Here is a 20,996-nt window from a genome sequence, read left to right as displayed (position 1 = left end):
TTGAAGGATGAAAAGTGCTGCAAAACTTTATTTTAGGGACTGAAAAAACGTAATATTTCTTTTCGGGCCAAATCCGCAACTTTTTAAAAAAAACACAGTAGTGGAAACGGTAAAACAACCTAAAATAGTAAAATATATTATAAAAATTCACATGTGAACGACAACAATAGACAATCATGGAGGTAAACGATCAAGCTAACTTTTTTGATAGTGTGTCTCTTATCTTCTTAGATACTTTTTAAAATTACAAATTGATGTATTAATTAATTGGTTCGTCTGTTTTTTTGTTTGATACTTTGATATATTTTAAAATCACAAATCAAGGTTTTTAATAGTTCATGTGAATTTTCTTTTTAAATGCAATTAACTCATAAATATTTGTATTGGTCAAGTATAATTGATGACAATTTTAATTTGTTGACATTAAAATCAGTCAAATTGAGTCGTATATTATTGATCATGGATGCAACATATATTTTAAAAAAAAAAAATGGAAAGGCTGAAGAAGGTTATTGATTTTGGATGAGAAACAAGCATACAAGCCATTCGATGAAATGCCTGAGGCAGTTAAGGTATCCTCATTCTATCTTACTTTACCTGATTCATGATTTGATTATATGTACTTTAACATCTATATTCTTCAGGCATGCTTAACAGGATCACCATTTGAACTTGTCAGATGCAAGCTGACATTGTTTTACCAGTTATTGGTAAATGATTGTGGTATCAAAGTATCCATTCTAACCATTAAAAATTCCAACTAAATTTACTTTTTTTACCCCTCCTCTTTCTCCTATTCTGCAATATAGCTTTCAATGTGACACCCTTAATAAAGTTTATATCTTGGAAAAAATTTGAGTTATGTTTATGCAAAAATTGCAGATTTTAGAGGCTTTGCTTTCAAAGGGTATATATAATAGTCCCTTCATCTTTTGAGAAGACTTTGGGCCATATCATCCACTAAACAAGATTGATTCTATCTATAATGACCTTAGAACCATGCCACTAGAAGTTTTGGCTGGAAATCATCCTCTTGTTACAAGATTAGTAGAAAATGGACTTCTTTTCATGGTCATTTGGAAACAGTAAAAGTTTTCTTTCTGAAAACTGATGACAAAAAAATATTTGTTTCCCTCATTAAGTCCCAACTTTTCGTAAATTACAGTTTTGGTCCCTGGGATTAGCACTTTCCAGGGTTTTGGTCCCAAAATTTTTCTTTTGCAATTTCACTCCTTATTGCAAGGTTTTGTATCGGTTTTGATCCCTTGATTGTTAACTTTAACCACTCAACTGTTAAATTCATCGTAAATGACTATTTTACCCTTGGACCAAAACTTGGAATCAGTTGATCAGTACCGTAAAATTTATCTCATAGACTTTTAGTTGGTGTTGGGATTTCTCGTGTTAGCTTCTTTTCCGTTTCTTCTTTTGTACTTCTCCTGCTGGCTTTTTATATTTTTTATAAAAATTTATGTAATGCACTTTATTGACCAAACAAATCATGATTCCAAGGGTTTGTTTAGATATGGATTTATGAATTCAATGCCAATGCAAGAAAGTTGTCTCCAATCGAGATCACTTCTGTAGGAACAATACTCATATTTTAAAACCTAACTTTATAGCCAAAATAAATTGTGATTTTGCTGACCTAAATGCTACCCCCTTCCTTTGAAAAATGTTATATTTTTTTATTTCTTTGTGAAAAAAAATATTGAGGGTATAATAGTCAATTAATAAAAATAAGAATTTAAAATGAGTATAAAATATTTAAAAGTGTTAAAGATAAGGATTTGGGAAATTTTGATATTTTGAAAGCTTATGAAGATATTTATGATATTTAGAAATTAGATTGGGTAAATACGATATTCCGATGTTTAAGAATAGCATATACGAAATTATCTCATCTACTTGTCTTAAGTATCAACCAAGCAAAAAATGAAATCACATAAACCGATCGCGTAGAGTCTTTGATAGTTGTACCGAATTGGCTTGTTTTGACAAACTATACGAGGACCAAACGTGTAATTTTGTCTAAAATATATTAATTTAAATACAAACTACCGCTAGTGGAAGACTTCATCATCTTTCTTTATCTATTAAATATTTAAATGTAGCAAAATTGACAATCACAAACGTGTCACACGAACTTCTTTGATTGTATGCCTGTTTACTCGTTAGATACTTTTTAAAATCACAATTCACGAACCAAGGTATTGAATGGTTATGTTTGTTTCGTTCACAGATATATTTTAAAATCACAAATCAAGATTTTTACTGCCTCATCAACTTTCTTTTTAAATGCAATTCCGATCATAAATCGTTGTATTGGTTAAGCATAAATGCATAATTGGTGCAATCGTAATTGTTTTATATGAGAATAAGTTAATTTGAATACTAATTTATTGATAATGAAGATAAAAAGAGCCACAAACATTTATTTGGGAGAATGAAAACATAAACGTCCTTTTCGGGGTCGAATCCATTGATAGCTTATTTTATTTCCTTATTTTTATTAGTTTATTTTAGATTTTTAGATCTTTTTATCATTAATGCATTGTATTTTATTTATTTTTCTTTAGTATGGATCATACCGGGTGCTTGTTATGTTGCATAAGATATTTTGTAGGTTTTTCGGTGCTTGTTGCGGTTGTGGGTTGATCGGAGACGGACTTAGTGGGCTCCCGAGGCATTATTGGGCTTGGCGGAATCAAAGAGGAAGAATTGGGCTTTGAAAGATATTGGCTTGGATTATTTGGGCTTGTGAAGATGGATCATAAAATTCAAATTTTGGGCTTGGAGCATCCATTTGATGGCTAAATGATGATTGGTGCATTTCAAATTACAGGGACAAGGAGGGGGGACCAAAGGAATCTTTGGTAGTGGAAGGGTATAGTGGCTTGGTGGACCAATAGCATTACAGCAACATTTGCGCGGGTGGAATTTCCGTCGCGCGGGTACCCGCGCAACTGCCCAGTTTGGGCATTTTGGTCATTTGGCTTGCCTTAACCCTTGGGGATCAGATCTGGAGGCTGAATTCACGTTTTTCCACCATTAGAGACCTGCAAGAGGCGATTTTGGGAGCAAAAGTTCATTTCCTTTCATCTTTCCAAATCTTAGGTAGTTTCTTTATGCAATTAGATTATTGTTCTTGTTTCTTTGTTGCCATGAGTGGCTAATACTCTTATTTGGTTAATTTTGGCTAAAAACCAATGAATGTTTGTGGGTTTTGAAGGATTTATATTGATTATCAATTTATTCCATGTTTATGATTCTAGTTTGCAATTCTTATGCTTATTTGATACTTTGATCATGAGCTTAGTATTTGATTGAGCAATAGTTGATTTATTTCATTGATTTTGCATTGGATCATTGAATTTATCTAGAACAAAGGCTTTATGATGGTAGAAATCATCTCTAGCTTGTGAATCATATCTCCTTTATGGATGTGTAAGCATTTGGCATCCTCTAGGAATTGGGGATTCCTTCATTCTTAAAGCTAATTGATTTCTTGGGATTAATTGCTTCAATTGACCCTTGATCTTAATTAAGAAGGTGTGTTGTGGGCTTCCCCAACCTCCATACTATCTATGAGGAATCTTGGTATATCATGCTTCATGATTGCTATAACCAATTTGGGATGAAAGATAAGCTTTGTATTAGATCCTACTGATAAACACACAAATGTTCATTGTGTTGAATTGCCTTAGTTAACCAATTATTCACAACCTTTGAGCATCTCATCAACTTGCTTAATTGCAAGTTTTTTTTAGTTATTCAAGTATTTTAGTTATCAAGTAATCAAACACCCCCCTTTTTATTTTAATTGTAGTTAGTTAGTTTAATTTCACTAGTTCTATTAAATTGCATTGGTGATTGAATACAACCATTTCCCCGAGGATCGATACCCCTTTTTACCATTATATTACGTTTAGTTAGCAATCAAAGGGTGTAATTTGCTTGGTGGGTTTGACATCCCGATCAAGTTTTGGCGCCGTTGCCGGGGAAATTGGTTTTTGTTATTTGATTGTTTATGCCTAGGTCTACAAGAACCGGTGAACTACTCTACAATCCGGAAATTGAAAGAGAAGCAAAAAGGTTGAAAAAGTTAGCCAAACAAGCAAAGCAACAACAACTAGTTCAAGCTTCTTCCTCTTCTCCACTAATCAACATAGAAGATCAAGTTCATACTTCAAGTGATACCGACACCGAACCAAGTTCTCCAATTGTTGGTCATTCCTTTGAAGACATTCCATTTGAAAACCACATAGCCATGAATCACACTCCACCTCATAATCCCAACCCAAACCCAATCAACCAAGATGCCAATACCCCACCCCATCAACCAAGACAACAACCACAAGAACCTCTCATTGATATGCCACCTTGGAATCAAGCCCCTCCTCAAAACCAACCCAATTATCAACCACAACCACAATTACAAAACCAACACCTCCACCAAAACAACCAACCTCAAAACAATGCTTTTCAAGTTCAACAAGTACATTACCCAAATCAACCTAATTACCAACCCCCTCCAATGTACCAAAACCCAATGTACCCACAACAACAACCTCCTTACAACCAATACCCTAACTACCAACCTTATCCACCACCAATCTACAATCACCAACAATACCCATATCCACCTTACCAACAACCACCCAATTACTTGCAACAATACCCCAATCTACCTAATCCACCCAATCCTCCTCAAGAGTTGACACTTAGACAAATGATGGAAACGGATGTTACTCATACACCTCTTGCAATTGTTTATCCCGCAAACCGCCGAGGGATTGAATTGAAGTCAAGTTTCATCCATCAACTTACCAAGTTCCATGGGTTGGATAGAGAAGATCCTCAAAAGCATTTGAAGTCCTTTCATATGATATGTGTTAGCATGTTGCCCGACAATGTGACATTGGATGATTTTAAGTTAACCGCATTCCCGCTCACCTTGGAAGACAAAGCTAGAGAGTGGTTATTCAACTTACCACCGGGATCTATTCACACATGGGAAGAGTTACTCAAGGCCTTCAATAGCAAATTCTATCTCACCTCCCGGATATCAAGCCAACGAAGTGACATTTTGGGGATTCGTCAAGGGGAAAATGAAACATTTCATGATTTTTGGGAGCGCTTCAACAATTTGTGTACAAGTTGTCCTCAACACAATATACCCGAACAACTACTTCTTCAACAATTTTATGAGGGTATGAACGAAAAAGATCGGAGGATGATTGATGCTTCAAGTGGTGGTGACATCTTCAACAAAACTCCTCACGAGATCCGATTACTTTTTGGTACCATTTCTCAAAATCAACGGAATTTTGGGACTCGAAATGACATGAAGAGAAATTCTACACAAGTGGTTGGTGAAGTTAGCAACACTCAACATTTGGAATCAAAACTCTTGGATTTGACTAATGTGTTAAGTCAAATGGTGGTGGGAAGTGGTCAACAATTGATGGTATGCGGTATTTGTGCAATGACGGGTCATTATACGGATAAGTGTCCCACACTTAGAAGTGAACCGGAAGATGTGAATGCAATGGGCGGGTATCAAAGTCAATCAAGACCAATGGGATTTCAAAATAATTTCAACCCCAATTGGAGGAATACCCAAAACAACCCTTATCCACCAAAGCAAAATCCACCAAATCTTTTGATGAGACCCCAACATCCACAATACCAATCCCAAAAACCTCCATATCCACAAAATTCTTATAACCCTCCACATTACCAACACCCTCCACAACAAGGTCAATCAAGTGGTAACCATCAAATGAGCCTTCAAGAACTTGTTACTTCTCTTGCTCAAAGTCAAACCCAATTTCAACAAGAAACCAAGAATACTTTCTCCAACATTCAAGCACAAATTGGAGACTTGGCAACCACTCTCAACAAGATAGAACAAAGGGGAAAACTTCCATCTCAAACCGAGAAGAACCCCAATGTGAATGCCATCACCTTACGAAGTGGGAAAACACTTGGAGAAAGTCAACCTAAAAGAGTTTCAAGAGAAGAAGAAGATGAAGTGATCATAGCGGACCCTCCAAAAGTTGTGATTCCTCCAAAAGAACCGGTTGTGCCAAACGTTGATCAACCCGACTCTTCCAACAAACCCATTAAACCATTGGTCATACCACCTCCCTTCCCTTCCCGGTTAGCCTTTTCCAAGAAGATAGAGGTAGAAAATGAATTATTTGAAACTTTTCGCAAGGTCCAAATCAACATTCCACTGCTGAATGCTATTAAGCAAATTCCAAGTTATGCAAAATTCCTCAAGGATTTATGCACCAAGAAGAGAAAATTCAAGGCAAATGAAAAGATTCAAGTCAATGCAAATGTTTCTGCGATTATCCAAAAGAAGTTACCTCCCAAATGCAAGGATCCGGGAATATTTGCTATCCCTTGTACCATTGGTGATTTGCATGTCGAAAGTGCTATGTTAGATCTTGGAGCCTCGATTAATGTGATGCCATATTCTGTTTTTCAATCTCTCAATGTTGGACCTTTGGAAGAAACTGGAGTAATCATTCAATTAGCAGACAAGTCAAGTGTGTCTCCAAGAGGAGTGTTGGAGGATGTGTTAGTACAAGTTAATCACCTTGTTTTTCCGGCGGATTTTTATGTCATTGATCTTGAAGAGAAGACTCCTTCCAAATCATCTATGATCCTCCTTGGAAGACCTTTCATGCATACCGCTCACACAATCATTGATGTCCATAAAGGAAAGATAACTATGGAGTTTGATGGAGAAACCATTCACTTCAACATCTTTGAAGGAATGAGGTACCCTAGTAACATTTCTCCATTGTATCGGGTTGATGTGATTGAGCCAATAAACAGGATAAGCCCTAATGTATGCACAGACAAGATAATCATGGAAGATGATTGTAATCCTAAGAGGGAACCTCAAAGAAGATTGGATCCTCCAATGATGGAAGTGGTCAGGAAGAAGATAATTAAAAGGTTCAAACGGTGCAAAGAGAAGAAAAAGGCATTTCATGACAAGCATATAACCCAAAAACACTTTATTCCAGGTCAAAAAGTTCTTCTTTATCATTCACGCTTAAAACTATTCCCGGGAAAGTTGCGATCTCGATGGCAAGGACCTTTTATTGTCATAAAAGTGTTTGATCATGGTGCGGTTGAAATTAAGAGTTTGGAAACAAATCAAATATTCAAGGTGAATGGGCACCACTTGAAACCATTTTATGAAGGCTTTGATACGGGAGAATTCAACAACATAACATTGGAAATACCAAATTACGAAAGTTGATGGAAGCGGGACTATGTCTTGGCAAAGACGTTAAATAAATGCAATGTAAATAAATAATGTTCGTTTGAAGTTTTGGGTGTTTCTACATTTGAAGTTGGACATAAAAAAAAGCATATAGAAGCCTTCCAGTGATTTTGGTGAAGTTTGAAAAATTCCAAAAATTTGACTTTCGCGCGAGTTCCAAATTACACCAACATGGGGTGCTTTCTGATTACTGCGCGCGGGTGCCCGCGCAGCTATTGCGCGACCGGCCCCCAACCGCGCAGATTCCGAGTTCCAAATTACCCCAACATGGGATGTATTCTGACATGTGCGCGCGGCTGCCCCCCACCCGCGTAAAGTTTGCGAGCGTACCCGCGCAAATATGTCATTTCATAAGAAAATTTCGAGCCATTTCATGTGCGTCCTTTGCGCAACCAAGCTTTCATCCATGTGTGTTTAGGCGGCCAAGAACTCCATCCAAGCATCATTATGCGATCCATGTGTTGCTTCCATACCATCCTCGTGGGCCTCCTCCATCTTGATCCCGGTATGATCCTTCCTTACTCTCATCCTAAGCATTGAGGACAATGCTTAATTTTAAGCTTGGGGTGAGGTAATCTAATCTTTTATTTTTATTGCATTTAGGTTGTATATAGTTGCATTTAGAGTTAGTCATTTAGGGCATTCATAAAAATTGCATAAAAAAATTCAAAAATATTGCATATTTTCTTTCTTTCTTTTCTAATTTTCATACTTTTTAGATACATTCTAGTTTAAGTTCATGCATTTTTGTTCTCTCTTGTCTTCTCATCCCTACAGGTACCATAGCGCCGAGTCATAAGTATTGAATCATAGATTGGTCCTGGGTCTTGATATGGAATTCCTTGTATTTGATGAATGGGGCACGTTTTGAGCCTCACAGACCACTTTGAGACCGCTTGTGTGGGGGTTAGATGCAGGTAGCTTGATTGGGTCTAGGTACGGAGGGATGTGGTTGGTCATGCCAATGTGTGCGAGCAAAGACTAGCCCGGTAAGGTATTTTGAAGACATTGAAGATATTGAAGACTCGCATCTTGGTTTTGGAGGGAGTACCCCTTAGTACTCCCGAGTCTCGTCCGAGCCTTGTTTAGTTAGATTCTCACCACCTTTTTAGGATAGGTTGTAATTTTTCTAGGGGTCTAGAGTAGATAGTTAGATAGATTTTGTTTATCACACCTTGCATTGAGGTGCTTGATGAACTTTGAAATGGGTCCCCCAATTCACATCTTTTGGGACCAAGTCTTTTCGGTAACACCCATTTTTTAGTCATTCCCCACCCTTTTTAGTTGATCTTGGCACATTGTCGATGATCATTAGTTGTTCATATTAGCCTCCATCTATCACTCAATTTTCACTATTGGAGTCCTATGTTACTTGGCGAAAATCCTTAGACCTTCCAAGAAGCAACACAAAGAATGAAGAAATTTGAAAAAGTGAAGAAAATAAGAGCCTATTAAAGATGATTCAAGAAAAGCAACAAAAAAAAAAAAAAAAAAAAAACAAAGAAGAAGAAAAAAAAATGAAGAAAAAGAGCAACACAAAAAGAAGAACAAGATTCCAAGTTCAAGACTTATGTTATATATCTAGTTTGCAAAAAAAAAAAAAAAAAAAAAAAAAAAAAAAAAAAAAAAAAAAAAGAAAGAAAGAAAGAAAAAAGAAAAAAAAAAACAAAAAAAAAACATGGATGTCAAGCAGCAAATGTGATTGAAGACCCAATAATAGAAGTTCAAGATTGAAGATTTAGGTTGTTAGGTTTAGATTTAGGTTAAGTATAATTTTTATTATTTTATTTTATTTTTGATTTTTGGTGAGAAAAGGCCCCGACGATGAGACGGTAGACTGTAAAGGACAGTACAAGGGAGAAGCCTCTGAAACCGGATGTTTGCCCGGAGGCCGTGCTACAAAACCCTATTTCGTTATTATACACTTTGGCCTGACAAATGTAGGAATCGTAGTGTGTGAAGAGGCGCCTTTCCTTCGTGCACTATGGTCTACATTGGTGATTTAAAGTGCCCCCACTGGGCGCATCTCTGTTTCCTTTGTCTTGCACACCGCGACCGCATCCAGCCGTGATCTATTCGCCCATCAAGTGGTTGAGAATGTGGTTTATGGCTCTAAAGCGGGGAACATTTTGAAGATGCGTAGGGTCCATTGAAGGACTAATTCTGACCATGTTGACTGATGTTGACCAAGTTCTATGGTATCTTTCTTTTTCCTTTTTAGATAGTTCATCCCGAGCTCATTTTTAGTCTTGTTCTAACTTGAGGACAAGTTAGGTTTAAGCTTGGGGTGATTTGATAGCTTATTTTATTTCCTTATTTTTATTAGTTTATTTTAGATTTTTAGATCTTTTTATCATTAATGCATTGTATTTTATTTATTTTTCTTTAGTATGGATCATACCGGGTGCTTGTTATGTTGCATAAGATATTTTGTAGGTTTTTCGGTGCTTGTTGCGGTTGTGGGTTGATCGGAGACGGACTTAGTGGGCTCCCGAGGCATTATTGGGCTTGGCGGAATCAAAGAGGAAGAATTGGGCTTTGAAAGATATTGGCTTGGATTATTTGGGCTTGTGAAGATGGATCATAAAATTCAAATTTTGGGCTTGGAGCATCCATTTGATGGCTAAATGATGATTGGTGCATTTCAAATTACAGGGACAAGGAGGGGGGACCAAAGGAATCTTTGGTAGTGGAAGGGTATAGTGGCTTGGTGGACCAATAGCATTACAGCAACATTTGCGCGGGTGGAATTTCCATCGCGCGGGTACCCGCGCAACTGCCCAGTTTGGGCATTTTGGTCATTTGGCTTGCCTTAACCCTTGGGGATCAGATCTGGAGGCTGAATTCACGTTTTTCCACCATTAGAGACCTGCAAGAGGCGATTTTGGGAGCAAAAGTTCATTTCCTTTCATCTTTCCAAATCTTAGGTAGTTTCTTTATGCAATTAGATTATTGTTCTTGTTTCTTTGTTGCCATGAGTGGCTAATACTCTTATTTGGTTAATTTTGGCTAAAAACCAATGAATGTTTGTGGGTTTTGAAGGATTTATGTTGATTATCAATTTATATCATGTTTATGATTCTAGTTTGCAATTCTTATGCTTATTTGATACTTTGATCATGAGCTTACTATTTGATTGAGCAATAGTTGATTTATTTCATTGATTTTGCATTGGATCATTGAATTTATCTAGAACAAAGGCTTTATGATGGTAGAAATCATCTCTAGCTTGTGAATCATATCTCCTTTATGGATGTGTAAGCATTTGGCATCCTCTAGGAATTGGGGATTCCTTCATTCTTAAAGCTAATTGATTTCTTGGGATTAATTGCTTCAATTGACCCTTGATCTTAATTAAGAAGGTGTGTTGTGGGCTTCCCCAACCTCCATACTATCTATGAGGAATCTTGGTATATCATGCTTCATGATTGCTATAACCAATTTGGGATGAAAGATAAGCTTTGTATTAGATCCTAATGATAAACACAAAAATGTTCATTGTGTTGAATTGCCTTAGTTAACCAATTATTCACAACCTTTGAGCATCTCATCAACTTGCTTAATTGCAAGTTTTTTTAGTTATTCAAGTATTTTAGTTATCAAGTAATCAAACACCCCCCTTTTTATTTTAATTGTAGTTAGTTAGTTTAATTTCACTAGTTCTATTAAATTGCATTGGTGATTGAATACAACCATTTCCCCGAGGATCGATACCCCTTTTTACCATTATATTACGTTTAGTTAGCAATCAAAGGGTGTAATTTGCTTGGTGGGTTTGACATCCCGATCATCCATACTTTTCATAAAGCAGAGTGAAGCAAACCGCAAAATAACCTAAATTATATTAAGGAGTTGTTTGGTTGGTTGGAATACCTATGAAATTTTAGGAAATTTGAATCTAATTCCACCGGTTTCGTAGGTTTGGTTGTATGGGTGAGTATTTGGACCCAACCGATACCGAAACCAGTTTGGGAGGAATGTAAAGACACTAGACCAGACAACATTCGTTACGTGTGGTGCAATTCAATGAAGTGTATGGTACATTCATTGCATTGGGCCAGTACAACATTCATTATATGTGGTACAATTCGAGAACAAACTAGTCGAATACTTGGAACTGTTTAAAAAAACGGAATCGGAAAATTGACAATCCAAGAATTGATAATCGGCCTGACTACATAAAACAGGTATCGATCCAGGTTTAAGGACAGGTTCAGGTCCAGTCTGGATGCTCATCCCTATATGGTTTTAAGATAAACTTTCTATTCGGGGTCATTCTATTAAGAGTATAAAGAAATTAATTAAGATACGTTTTATTATAAACCAACACTATATTTGGAGCAAAGTTTAAGAGCTTTTTGATTATCTTCAGGAGGTCGGGAGTTGGACGGTCTTCCTTTTTATTTGACAACCAACTAGAATTAGTCGGATCCAACCAATCTGCCCTACATAACCCGACCCAAATCCATCCCAACTTGTGCTTATTTATAGCTTTTGACCAAATTTTATTTTTTATTACAATTCGGTCCTTTTATTTAGTTTGCCAAAAACATTTTCTTATTATAATGCCCAAGTTTTAATTTTGTTATAATTTGTTTTTTTTTTTTTTTTTTTTCAAAATTTGCCCAAATTATTTACAAACTTTATGTTCTTTTATTTTTTACAACTTCGTTTTCATATTTTTGAATCTTTTTACACCTTCTTTTACATCTTTTTTTTACAGCCTTTGTTTTTTTACAAAAATATTTTTCACAGAATTTTTACAAAGCTTTCACATATTTTTAGTTATAAACATTTAGTAAACCATGGTAAACGAGTGGCTGGTCTAACCGCTTGAGTGATTTTTATTTGGTTTTACTTGAGGAGTTCGGGGTGGTGTGGGTCGACTCCTCCTTACTTTTATGACATTTTCAGTTTCCTTGATTTATCTTTATCCACCTCCACCTCCACCTCCCCTTAAATGCCTTTAAATCAACTTATGGACACCTCCACATCTCTTTACCCTTTTCGACTTCTCACCATCTTCTTTATCCCATACAGCCACACTTTGCTTACAAATCGAGCGTCAATGCAACACTAGCTACCACCAGCTCTCAGAAATCTGTATAGAGTCAGAAGAAGTGACGACAGAAGAATAGGACAAGTATATAGAGTATAATAATGTGGATGTAGAGACGCTGGAACCTAAATCCAAGTTATTCGATTTGGTGATAAGACTAAGATGTTCACCGTTATGCAGGATGAAGTTCTGGTCACCGCCCACCACGTATTCGATGAAATGCCTAGGTCGCTTCTTATGTAATGTTTTCATTGTTCTACCTGTACTTTATGTATGATTCCACAACAAAATTTCGCATTGCTGCTCTATTATTTGTTATCTCAAATCAATAATTGTTCGTTCTTTTAGTTTATATAGAATTGGTTATGTTAATAGTGATTGAAAACATGATAAGTTACAGAAAATATCTGCACTTGAACCCACTACTTCAGGTCATTGGATGAAGACGCATCAGGTAATTCTTAATGTTACCTTATTATATATATAAAAACAGCGATATGTTTTATAACAAAAACAAGTAGCACCATTCATTGAATATGAAGATTTCGAGTGCATAAATCACTATTCATAGACTGCATGGTTATTCTCATGGGTGGAACCTCTTTAGGGCTTAGTGTAATTAGTACTAATATCCTTCTCTTTATTCCCTTTCTTTTCCTTCATTTTAAAACTCGAGAACAGGATTTTTAGCTGTAAGTCAAATGAAAGTTTTTGAAATCATGAAAGAAAATGGATGAAAACATATTCGTGTGGCTGAATTTGTGGATTGAAGTTTAAAAGGTATTTGTGTAATTTAACTGAAATCAATTGAAATAGTCCGAGTAATAACCTTGATTTATTGTTAAAAGAATTATTAAATTTTATACCAACGGTGAATTTCGCTTATTTAATTCAAAAACATATCATATACATGAACTTTACTTGAAAATATATAATATACATGAATTTCATACTATCACAACCCCAAATCTGAGGTTGAGGTTGTAAATACTTATGAATAGCTTTCATAAGAGTCTATGATCATGCCACCATGTATAAACGATAAACTTAAACAGTGGAACTGTATGATACATCAAAGTCTTATAGTGAAAGTCTACTCCAAGAAATCTAATTCAGAGAAGCACAAACTTAAACATAATATACACATACTACATGGTAAAATAAACTGAAATCCCTTAAAGGTCTTCAACAACTTCTGCATACCCTTCGAACTTTAAGCTCTGACGCCTCCTAAGATACATGTTAAGTTAAGTTCATTTCTGGTAAGTTCATGATTTTGTAACTATAGAAAATGCTTCATCCACAGTAAATTGTCATCTCAGAAACTATATCATAACTCTCAAAAGTAACATTCTTGTCATAGATATTATGATGAACTTATTATAAATAAATACCATGTTTAAAACATAGACCGACATCACATAACTAATGGACTCGACACGTAATTTATCCCAGCTAAAATAAAAAGATTTATTCTTTAATATTTTTAAATTAAATATGTTAATAAGACTTTCTTTGCTAAAATGCATATTTGACTTGACATATAATTTAATTGAATCTTTTGACAAATGAGATAAATGACAAAAAGGCAAGTAATTGTTGATAATACAAAGTTGAGATGTATGACAATTAATCTCACAAAGATATTGTTAGGATCACTATAATTTAAAAATATAAGTTTAAAAACATATATAGAAGTATTATACTTTTTTGGATGACATACAGAAAACATTTTCCATTTGGTTGAGACTACATACATTTAAACAAATTATTATCTTGAAAAATTGTTGCAAGTTATTTAGCGAATCAATATTGTACCTTAGTTTCTCCTTGTGTTACGAAGTGGCCTTACCCATCTGTCCTTCCTCTTTGTGAACTGATCACTATACCTTTGATATAAAAAGTTTCCAATGACAACCCCCACAACCATGCCGCATCCAAGTCCACAGAATACAAAGATCCAATCAATTATTTCACTTGGAAAGAGAGATTCAGACACATTGCTTGCTGGTGGAACTCTCGGCACCTTGAAACCTTGATCTTCCTTGGATAAAGGTTTCCCATACAATCGGGGATTCCCTATGTAGGAGCTGTTATCGAATGTATCAAACTGTTTTCCTTGTGGGATACGCCCCTCAAGATGGTTGAATGACAAGTTGAAGATGGAAAGGAAGCCGAGTTGCACCAACTGTTGAGGAATTTCCCCAGATAGCTCGTTTCGAGATAGATCCAAAGCTTCAAGATTCGTTAGGTTCCCTAAAGATGGCAAGAGACATCCAGTAAAATGATTGTTGGAAAGATTAAGGGATTGAAGGCCTCGAAGATGTTGTAGTGATTGTGGGATTTCTCCTTCAAAGTTGTTACAAGAGAGATCAATGGACATATCTATGGTTAAAATACGATCGTACTCTGTTTTGACACCTTTGTGTGTTAATGTCATTGAGTATGCCCAATTTAATTCGAAATGTTCGGAGGATATATTTGATTCCATAACAGATGAAACACCAAGATGATTGGAGCTCATGGCTTGCCATGTTTGGAAGTGGTTTTGGTGCAACTGACCACTGAAATTGTTGTTAGAAAGGTCTATGATCCGTAACTTAGGGAACTGTAAGGAAACCGCTGTGGAACCTTGAATTGGACCATAAAATTTGTTGGACCGCAAAACCAGAACTTGTAGCTCCACAAGACTTCCCAACCAAGAAGGAAAGGCGTCATGAAAAGAGTTATCTTCAAGAGAGAGAATCTCTAAATTAATACAATTTGTCAATGATCTTGGCAGCTGACCCGTAAATCTATTTTCGCTCAATTTAAGTGCTGTCAACAGGCATCCCGGATTAAAAGAATTCATGATTTTGCTATGGAAGTTATTTCGTCCCAGATTCAAAGACGTCAACGAATTGCTTAAGATGCCCAAACATGAAGGAAGTGTTCCGCTCATGTTGTTAAAAGACAAATCTAATATTTGAAGAGATTTCAGTTCACATATCGATGGTGGTATTTCTCCTGTCAGATTATTATGTGATACTAGATAAACAACTGTGGTTTGTGGTGGAATTGGTAGTTGTCCTCGTACCTGATTACCCTCAAAAGATAATACTTGTAAATTTGTCCATGGGAGAAAATGAGGATGCTGATCAAAGCCAGTGATGGAGTTGACTGAAAGGTTAATCAACTCTAATGTTTCCCGGCTGTTGTTCCAGATCCACACCGGCACCAGGCCATCAATGTTGTTGTGGTCAAGATGTAAGGAGGTCAATTTATTTTGGAAGCGCAAAAAGGCAGGAAATTCCTTCAAATTGCATGATGACAGTCCTAACTGACCCAGTTCTGGTAAAGTGGTATTGGTGTAGTTGTTGGTGGTTACTAATGATATCATGTTATAATCTAACGAGAGTGTTTGGAGTTTGTTGAGTCCTAGGAACATGTCGAGTTCTACCCTACCACTGAAATTGTTTTCACCAAGGTCAAGATACTCGAGATTTTTGAAGCTGGAAAATGTGTTTGGAATTGGTCCTTGCAATTGATTATTAGAAAGAGATAAATCTGTTAGTTGGGTGTGGTTGAACAGCCAGGTTGGTATACGACCAGTAAGAGAATTTTTCTCCATAACTAACACTTTAAGTTTTGTTAGGTTGGCAAGAAAGAGTGGGATGTCAGCGCTTATGTTCATATCAGACAGATATAGTTCACTAAGTTTACTCAGCTTTCCAAGCCAATTCGGAAGGCCTCTTTTCTCAAATTTGTTACCATTAAGTTCCAAAACATTGAGTTTCGAAAGACTTACCAATGAAGGAACTGAACCTGTGAAATTATTGCGACCAAGATCCAAGAAAGTGAGTTGCGTCAAGTTAGAGAGTGAACGTGGAATGCTCCCCACAAAATAGCAATCATTAAGGGACAAAAATGTCAAATGCTTGAGGTGGCTTATGGATTCTGGTAGGATCCCAAAGAAACCTGTGGAATCTAGTAGCACTTTTTCTAGTAAGCTGTTGCCATGAAATTCTGGAAAGGAACCAGTGAGGTCGGTATTGTATGCCAAAATAAGAACTTGCAACTTAGGTAACTCAAGTATGGCAGCAGGGAATTCATTCTGCAGGGAACACTCTGTTAGTTTGATTGATCTCAAGGAAGAAAAGTTTGCCAAGAAATGAGGTACAGAGGAACTTATGTCCACCCCGGAAAGATGGAGTTCTTCAAGTCCTGTTAAGTTTTGCACCAGCTTCTTCAGGCTAGGACTATAAAGCTTTAGTGGATTCCTTGACAGATCTAAAGAAGACAACTGAAACAGCTGCGAGATTTCATTCGGGATTTGGCCACTAAACCCAGAATAAGAGAGATCGAGGCTTCTTAATTGCTTTAGATGACCAATCTCAGATGGGATTTGAGATTCACGAAAGTCGTTCCTGGAAAGCTTGAGTCTCTGAAGATGAACAAGGTTGAAGAGGGTGCTGCTGGAGTTGATATGCCCACAAAGAGACCTCTTGCTCAAGTCAAGACCGATCACATGACCATAGTACTGATCATGGTCATGGCTGCATGCCACCCCCTCCCATGAACAACAATCAAAACTATTGTTCCAAGAGTGGAACACTTGAGAGCCATGAGCAGCACAAGCAGCATCATCTTGATGAATTATGCTCTGCTTAAACTGAAACAAGGCTGAGCATTCTTCATCATGGCTTACTGATGATCCAGTCACATTCACTGTCACCAACACATATAGAAAGGAGATGGTTTGCAAGAACTTTAAGTGATTCATGTATGGAGCCATGAATAAAAAAGGGGTTTTATTTTATAGTAGTTTATGGACATGCAATTCTCATTATATATAGGCCAATAACCGGGTCGGTGAAGGGGAATCAATAAAAGTTATAGCTGAAAAATCAACTAATAGAGCAAAAGGAAGAAGACTGAGATTTAAAAAAAAAAAAAAAAAAAAAAAAAAAAAAAAAAAAAAAGACAAACCGCAGTAAAAAATTTAAAAAAAAAAAAAAAAAAAAAATCCTTTAATGGTTCCATATGTTTTCTTCTTGGATATTTTTTTAAAAATCGCTAACTCAACGTCTTTAATGGTCATCATATGTTTTTTTTTTTTTTTAAAAATCATTAACTATTGCATTGGTTAAATGTTATTTAGTGGTAAATTCAATTATTTTGTTATGAAAATGAGTGGATTTGGGTTATGATTTATTGGTAACGGGTGAAATGTGTCCAATAAAAATAATCTGTCGAGATGAAAATTGTCAAACAAATGTAGTAGAAAATCGTTTGAACTTGAAGTGTATATAGATTCTTGTAATATCTTAAACTTTTTAATATAGAAAAATAGATTATTATAAGAATAATATAATTTGATGATCATATTGAATATTTTAATTACTAAATACTTTAAAATAAATTAAGGACATAAAAGATTGACAGGTCACTATGATCCATTTCAACAAGAATGGAAATTGACCTATTTTAATTTGTTACTCAACGTTTTTTAAATCATCGTAAAAATGTTTTTTTAAAGAATATTACTTATTAAAAGTAGATTAAATACATTTCTATGATTATAGAAATTATTAATTATCCATAATTTAATTACATCATAAAATTCTTTTTATACCCTTATGGAATTAGTGTTCTACAATTGTTCTCGTATTCTCAACCTTTTATATGTTTTTATTTGACCCTCTACAATTGTATAATTCTTTAAGCATGTTAATTATAAAAAAATACATTGAATGAGCCATATTCTACAAGAATAAAATCGATAATATATTTACTAGTTTATATTTGACTCTTTGTCATTTTGACAGAATAAAATCAGTTAGTATTAAAAATTATAATAGAATTAAATTTGAATAAATTTAAAAAATTTAGATTTAAAAAAAGGAAATTAATTATCCCTTAAAATCCTGAAATTTTCTTTTTTAATATAGGTTAATTGACCGAAACACAATTCTGCTGAAATTTGTATAATTATATGATACATAATACCCTATTCTAATATCGTAGACCCTCAGATCATGATCATTGATTTTATTCATCCATTGGTCTAAAAGTGTGCTTACGGACACACAATACATGTAAGAAACAAAATAACCTAGTTATATATATATATATATATATATATATATATATATATATATATATATATATATATGCTTAGGTTCATTTGAGACTATGTTAATTTTTTGAGACCGTGAGACGCAATCTAAATATAAATTTAAAATGCAAAGTAAAAGGAAAATTATGAAAAAAAAAATAATTAATTACTATTTTCATCATTTTATTTACCTAAAAAAATAAATAAAAAAGTTACCGTTTTTTTTTTAAATAATTGAAATATTCTAATACAATATTACACTGTAAATATTCTAATGTGATTTTTAGAATGTTAGAATATTCTATTATTGTATTAGATTTGTCAGATATGTAAAATATTCTAATATTTTACTAGAATATTTCATAGATATTTAAAAAAAATGGTAACTTTTTTTATTTATTATTTTTTTTGGAAAATACAAATGGTGAAAATAATATTAAAAAAAATTTCAATTATTTTTCATTTTAAAAATGTTTTTTTATCTACAAAATGAGTGACTAGGATTGCATCTCACGGTTGCACAAAATTAGACCGTCTCACATAAACCTAACCATATGATAAGAAACGAATTCTTATTGCATCAAAAAACTGACAAGTGATAAGAACACACATTCGATCTAGTTTAATCGAGTGTGATCTAAAAATCGACATGGAGAAGATGATGGTGGTGTTTATCCGAAATCAAATTCGATGGTTAATATATGTTCTGATTAATGTTTCGATGGTTAATGAAGTTTGTTGTATGGTTTCGTTTGTGAAGGTTGTTGTATGGTTTCTTTTATGAAGGTTGTTGTATGGTTTTTTACTCTTAATCGGGGTATCTTCTCAAATTCCCAGATAGCATCAACGAATCGTTTCCTGCTTACAAAGTTAATTGGAGTTGATTGTCTTCATTTTCTAATAATGTTCAATTCGAATTAATTGGGTTATAGATACTTTCTAAATAGATTAAAGCAAAAAAGAACACAAATTCTACAGGATTATGGAGCAGCTCTCTGTTTCTTTCCTTCTTCCTTGATTAATCAAACAACCAAATTCGTTAAACCTGTTAGGAAATTTTGTATTTGAAATCTGGCTTTTTCAGTTTGGGCTATATGATTCCCTATTCAAGATTTCATTTGGGCAAAAAAATTTAAGGCTTGGTGATGCAAACAAGGTGTTTCTTTTTCTGCTTGTTAAGTGTTTGATCAAATGCCTAAATGAGTTTTTCAAGGCCTAAGAATAGGCAAGAAAGTAGGTCTGGCAATAGGAAATCTTTGCAACATCGTAATATCTTGAGTGCTTTAGCTACTTGGAGAACTGAAGAAGGTATCACAAAGCTAGTTAAAAACTTAGTTGACAATGCAAGACAGGAGCAACAAGACAAAAAAGAAGAGTACATTCAGGAGAAAAGAACATCGGGCATCACCAATGTCAGACAATGTCTTCGTAATGTTGTCGATGGACATTTTACAACAGTAGTGAAAGTTTTATGTTCTTCGGGGGTTGCTCCATTTGGAGGTGATACTACGAAGGAATTGGAGGATAAGCATCCATACAAGCCACCGCCTTCCATGCCCAACACCATATTTTCAGAACCTCCCCTGGTAGTGGATGTTGACAATGTCCTTGGGGGAATTAAATCCTTCCCTAAAGGTACCTCGTGTGGGAGGGACACGTTGAGAGCTCAACACATTTTAGATGCCCTTTGTGGAGAAGGTTCGGCTATAGCCAAAGACCTCCTACGTGCTATTACTGTTAGATAAAGTGTCTAAGTCCATAACTATTTCTGGTATGTACTTGACTTGGTTTGGCATGGTCCATTTGGGTTGCATGGCATCATGCACTTGGATAGACTAAAATGAGAGAATTAACACTTAAGGTTATAATTTCTAATATATTAATAGTATTATTTAATTAGTATTAATCAAGAATTAATTTGGAATTAATTAAGTGATCACAAGGAGACTAATTAAATATATGGGTTGATTGTGTAAATCATCCATACTTGTATAGTGGGCTAATGATCCATGGTTTATCAAGTTGAGCTAAAACCCATAGGATACTCCATGGATGCTCCATGGTGGTTTTGAAACCATGGATCCAAGAAATGAAAAGCCATGACAATTAGGGTTCGCATGGTGTAACCCTAATTGTACCACACTATATAAGCATCATATTCTTAACCAAAATCGGCCACTAAGTAAGACTAAGTGAGGGCTAACCGATTTTCTAAGTGTTTGCATTTCTCTCTAAGTTATTCCAAGTGCCTTGGTGTTGTGTGAGATATTTGAGGCATCACACTTGAGGTGCTAGGCTCACAAGGTTCTCAAGGAATCCAAGCAACTAAAAGGTATGTTTTTCTTACTAGCTTTTATGTTTAAAGTTCCCCATGCATGCTAGATAGGTTATGAACCTAGGAAAAACAAATTTGCATGTATCATAGTAAAACATAGATCCAAGGTTTCTAGGGTTGGATGTACACCTTAAGAGTGTTAGAATGCTTAAAACCCTGCAGTGGTATCAGAGCCTAGCTTTGTTTTCTTGCTATT

General features: G+C 35.1%; 2 protein-coding genes across 2 annotated transcripts; one reads left to right on the top strand and one right to left on the bottom strand.

The window, feature by feature from the left end:
* The first annotated feature begins 5,215 nt into the window (after positions 1–5,215).
* LOC145006147 (uncharacterized) lies at positions 5,216–7,285 on the top strand. Its single transcript, XM_078965248.1, has one exon. The coding sequence runs from the start codon at positions 5,216–5,218 to the stop codon at positions 7,283–7,285; it is 2,070 nt and encodes a 689-aa protein (XP_078821374.1).
* A 6,114-nt stretch (positions 7,286–13,399) lies between these two features.
* LOC145006137 (receptor-like protein 6) lies at positions 13,400–17,142 on the bottom strand. The gene is made up of 2 exons (XM_078965237.1): positions 14,187–17,142; positions 13,400–13,598 (listed from the first exon to the last, which is right to left on the bottom strand). The coding sequence occupies exon 1, from the start codon at positions 17,140–17,142 to the stop codon at positions 14,188–14,190; it is 2,955 nt and encodes a 984-aa protein (XP_078821363.1). The 3' UTR covers positions 13,400–13,598; position 14,187.
* Between the last annotated feature and the right edge of the window lie 3,854 nt (positions 17,143–20,996).

The sequence above is a fragment of the Lactuca saligna genome, chromosome 1 (assembly GCF_052625555.1).
Source record: "Lactuca saligna cultivar CGN05327 chromosome 1, ASM5262555v1, whole genome shotgun sequence".
Lineage (NCBI taxonomy): Eukaryota > Viridiplantae > Streptophyta > Magnoliopsida > Asterales > Asteraceae > Lactuca > Lactuca saligna.
This window is presented reverse-complemented; position numbering and strand designations above follow the sequence as displayed.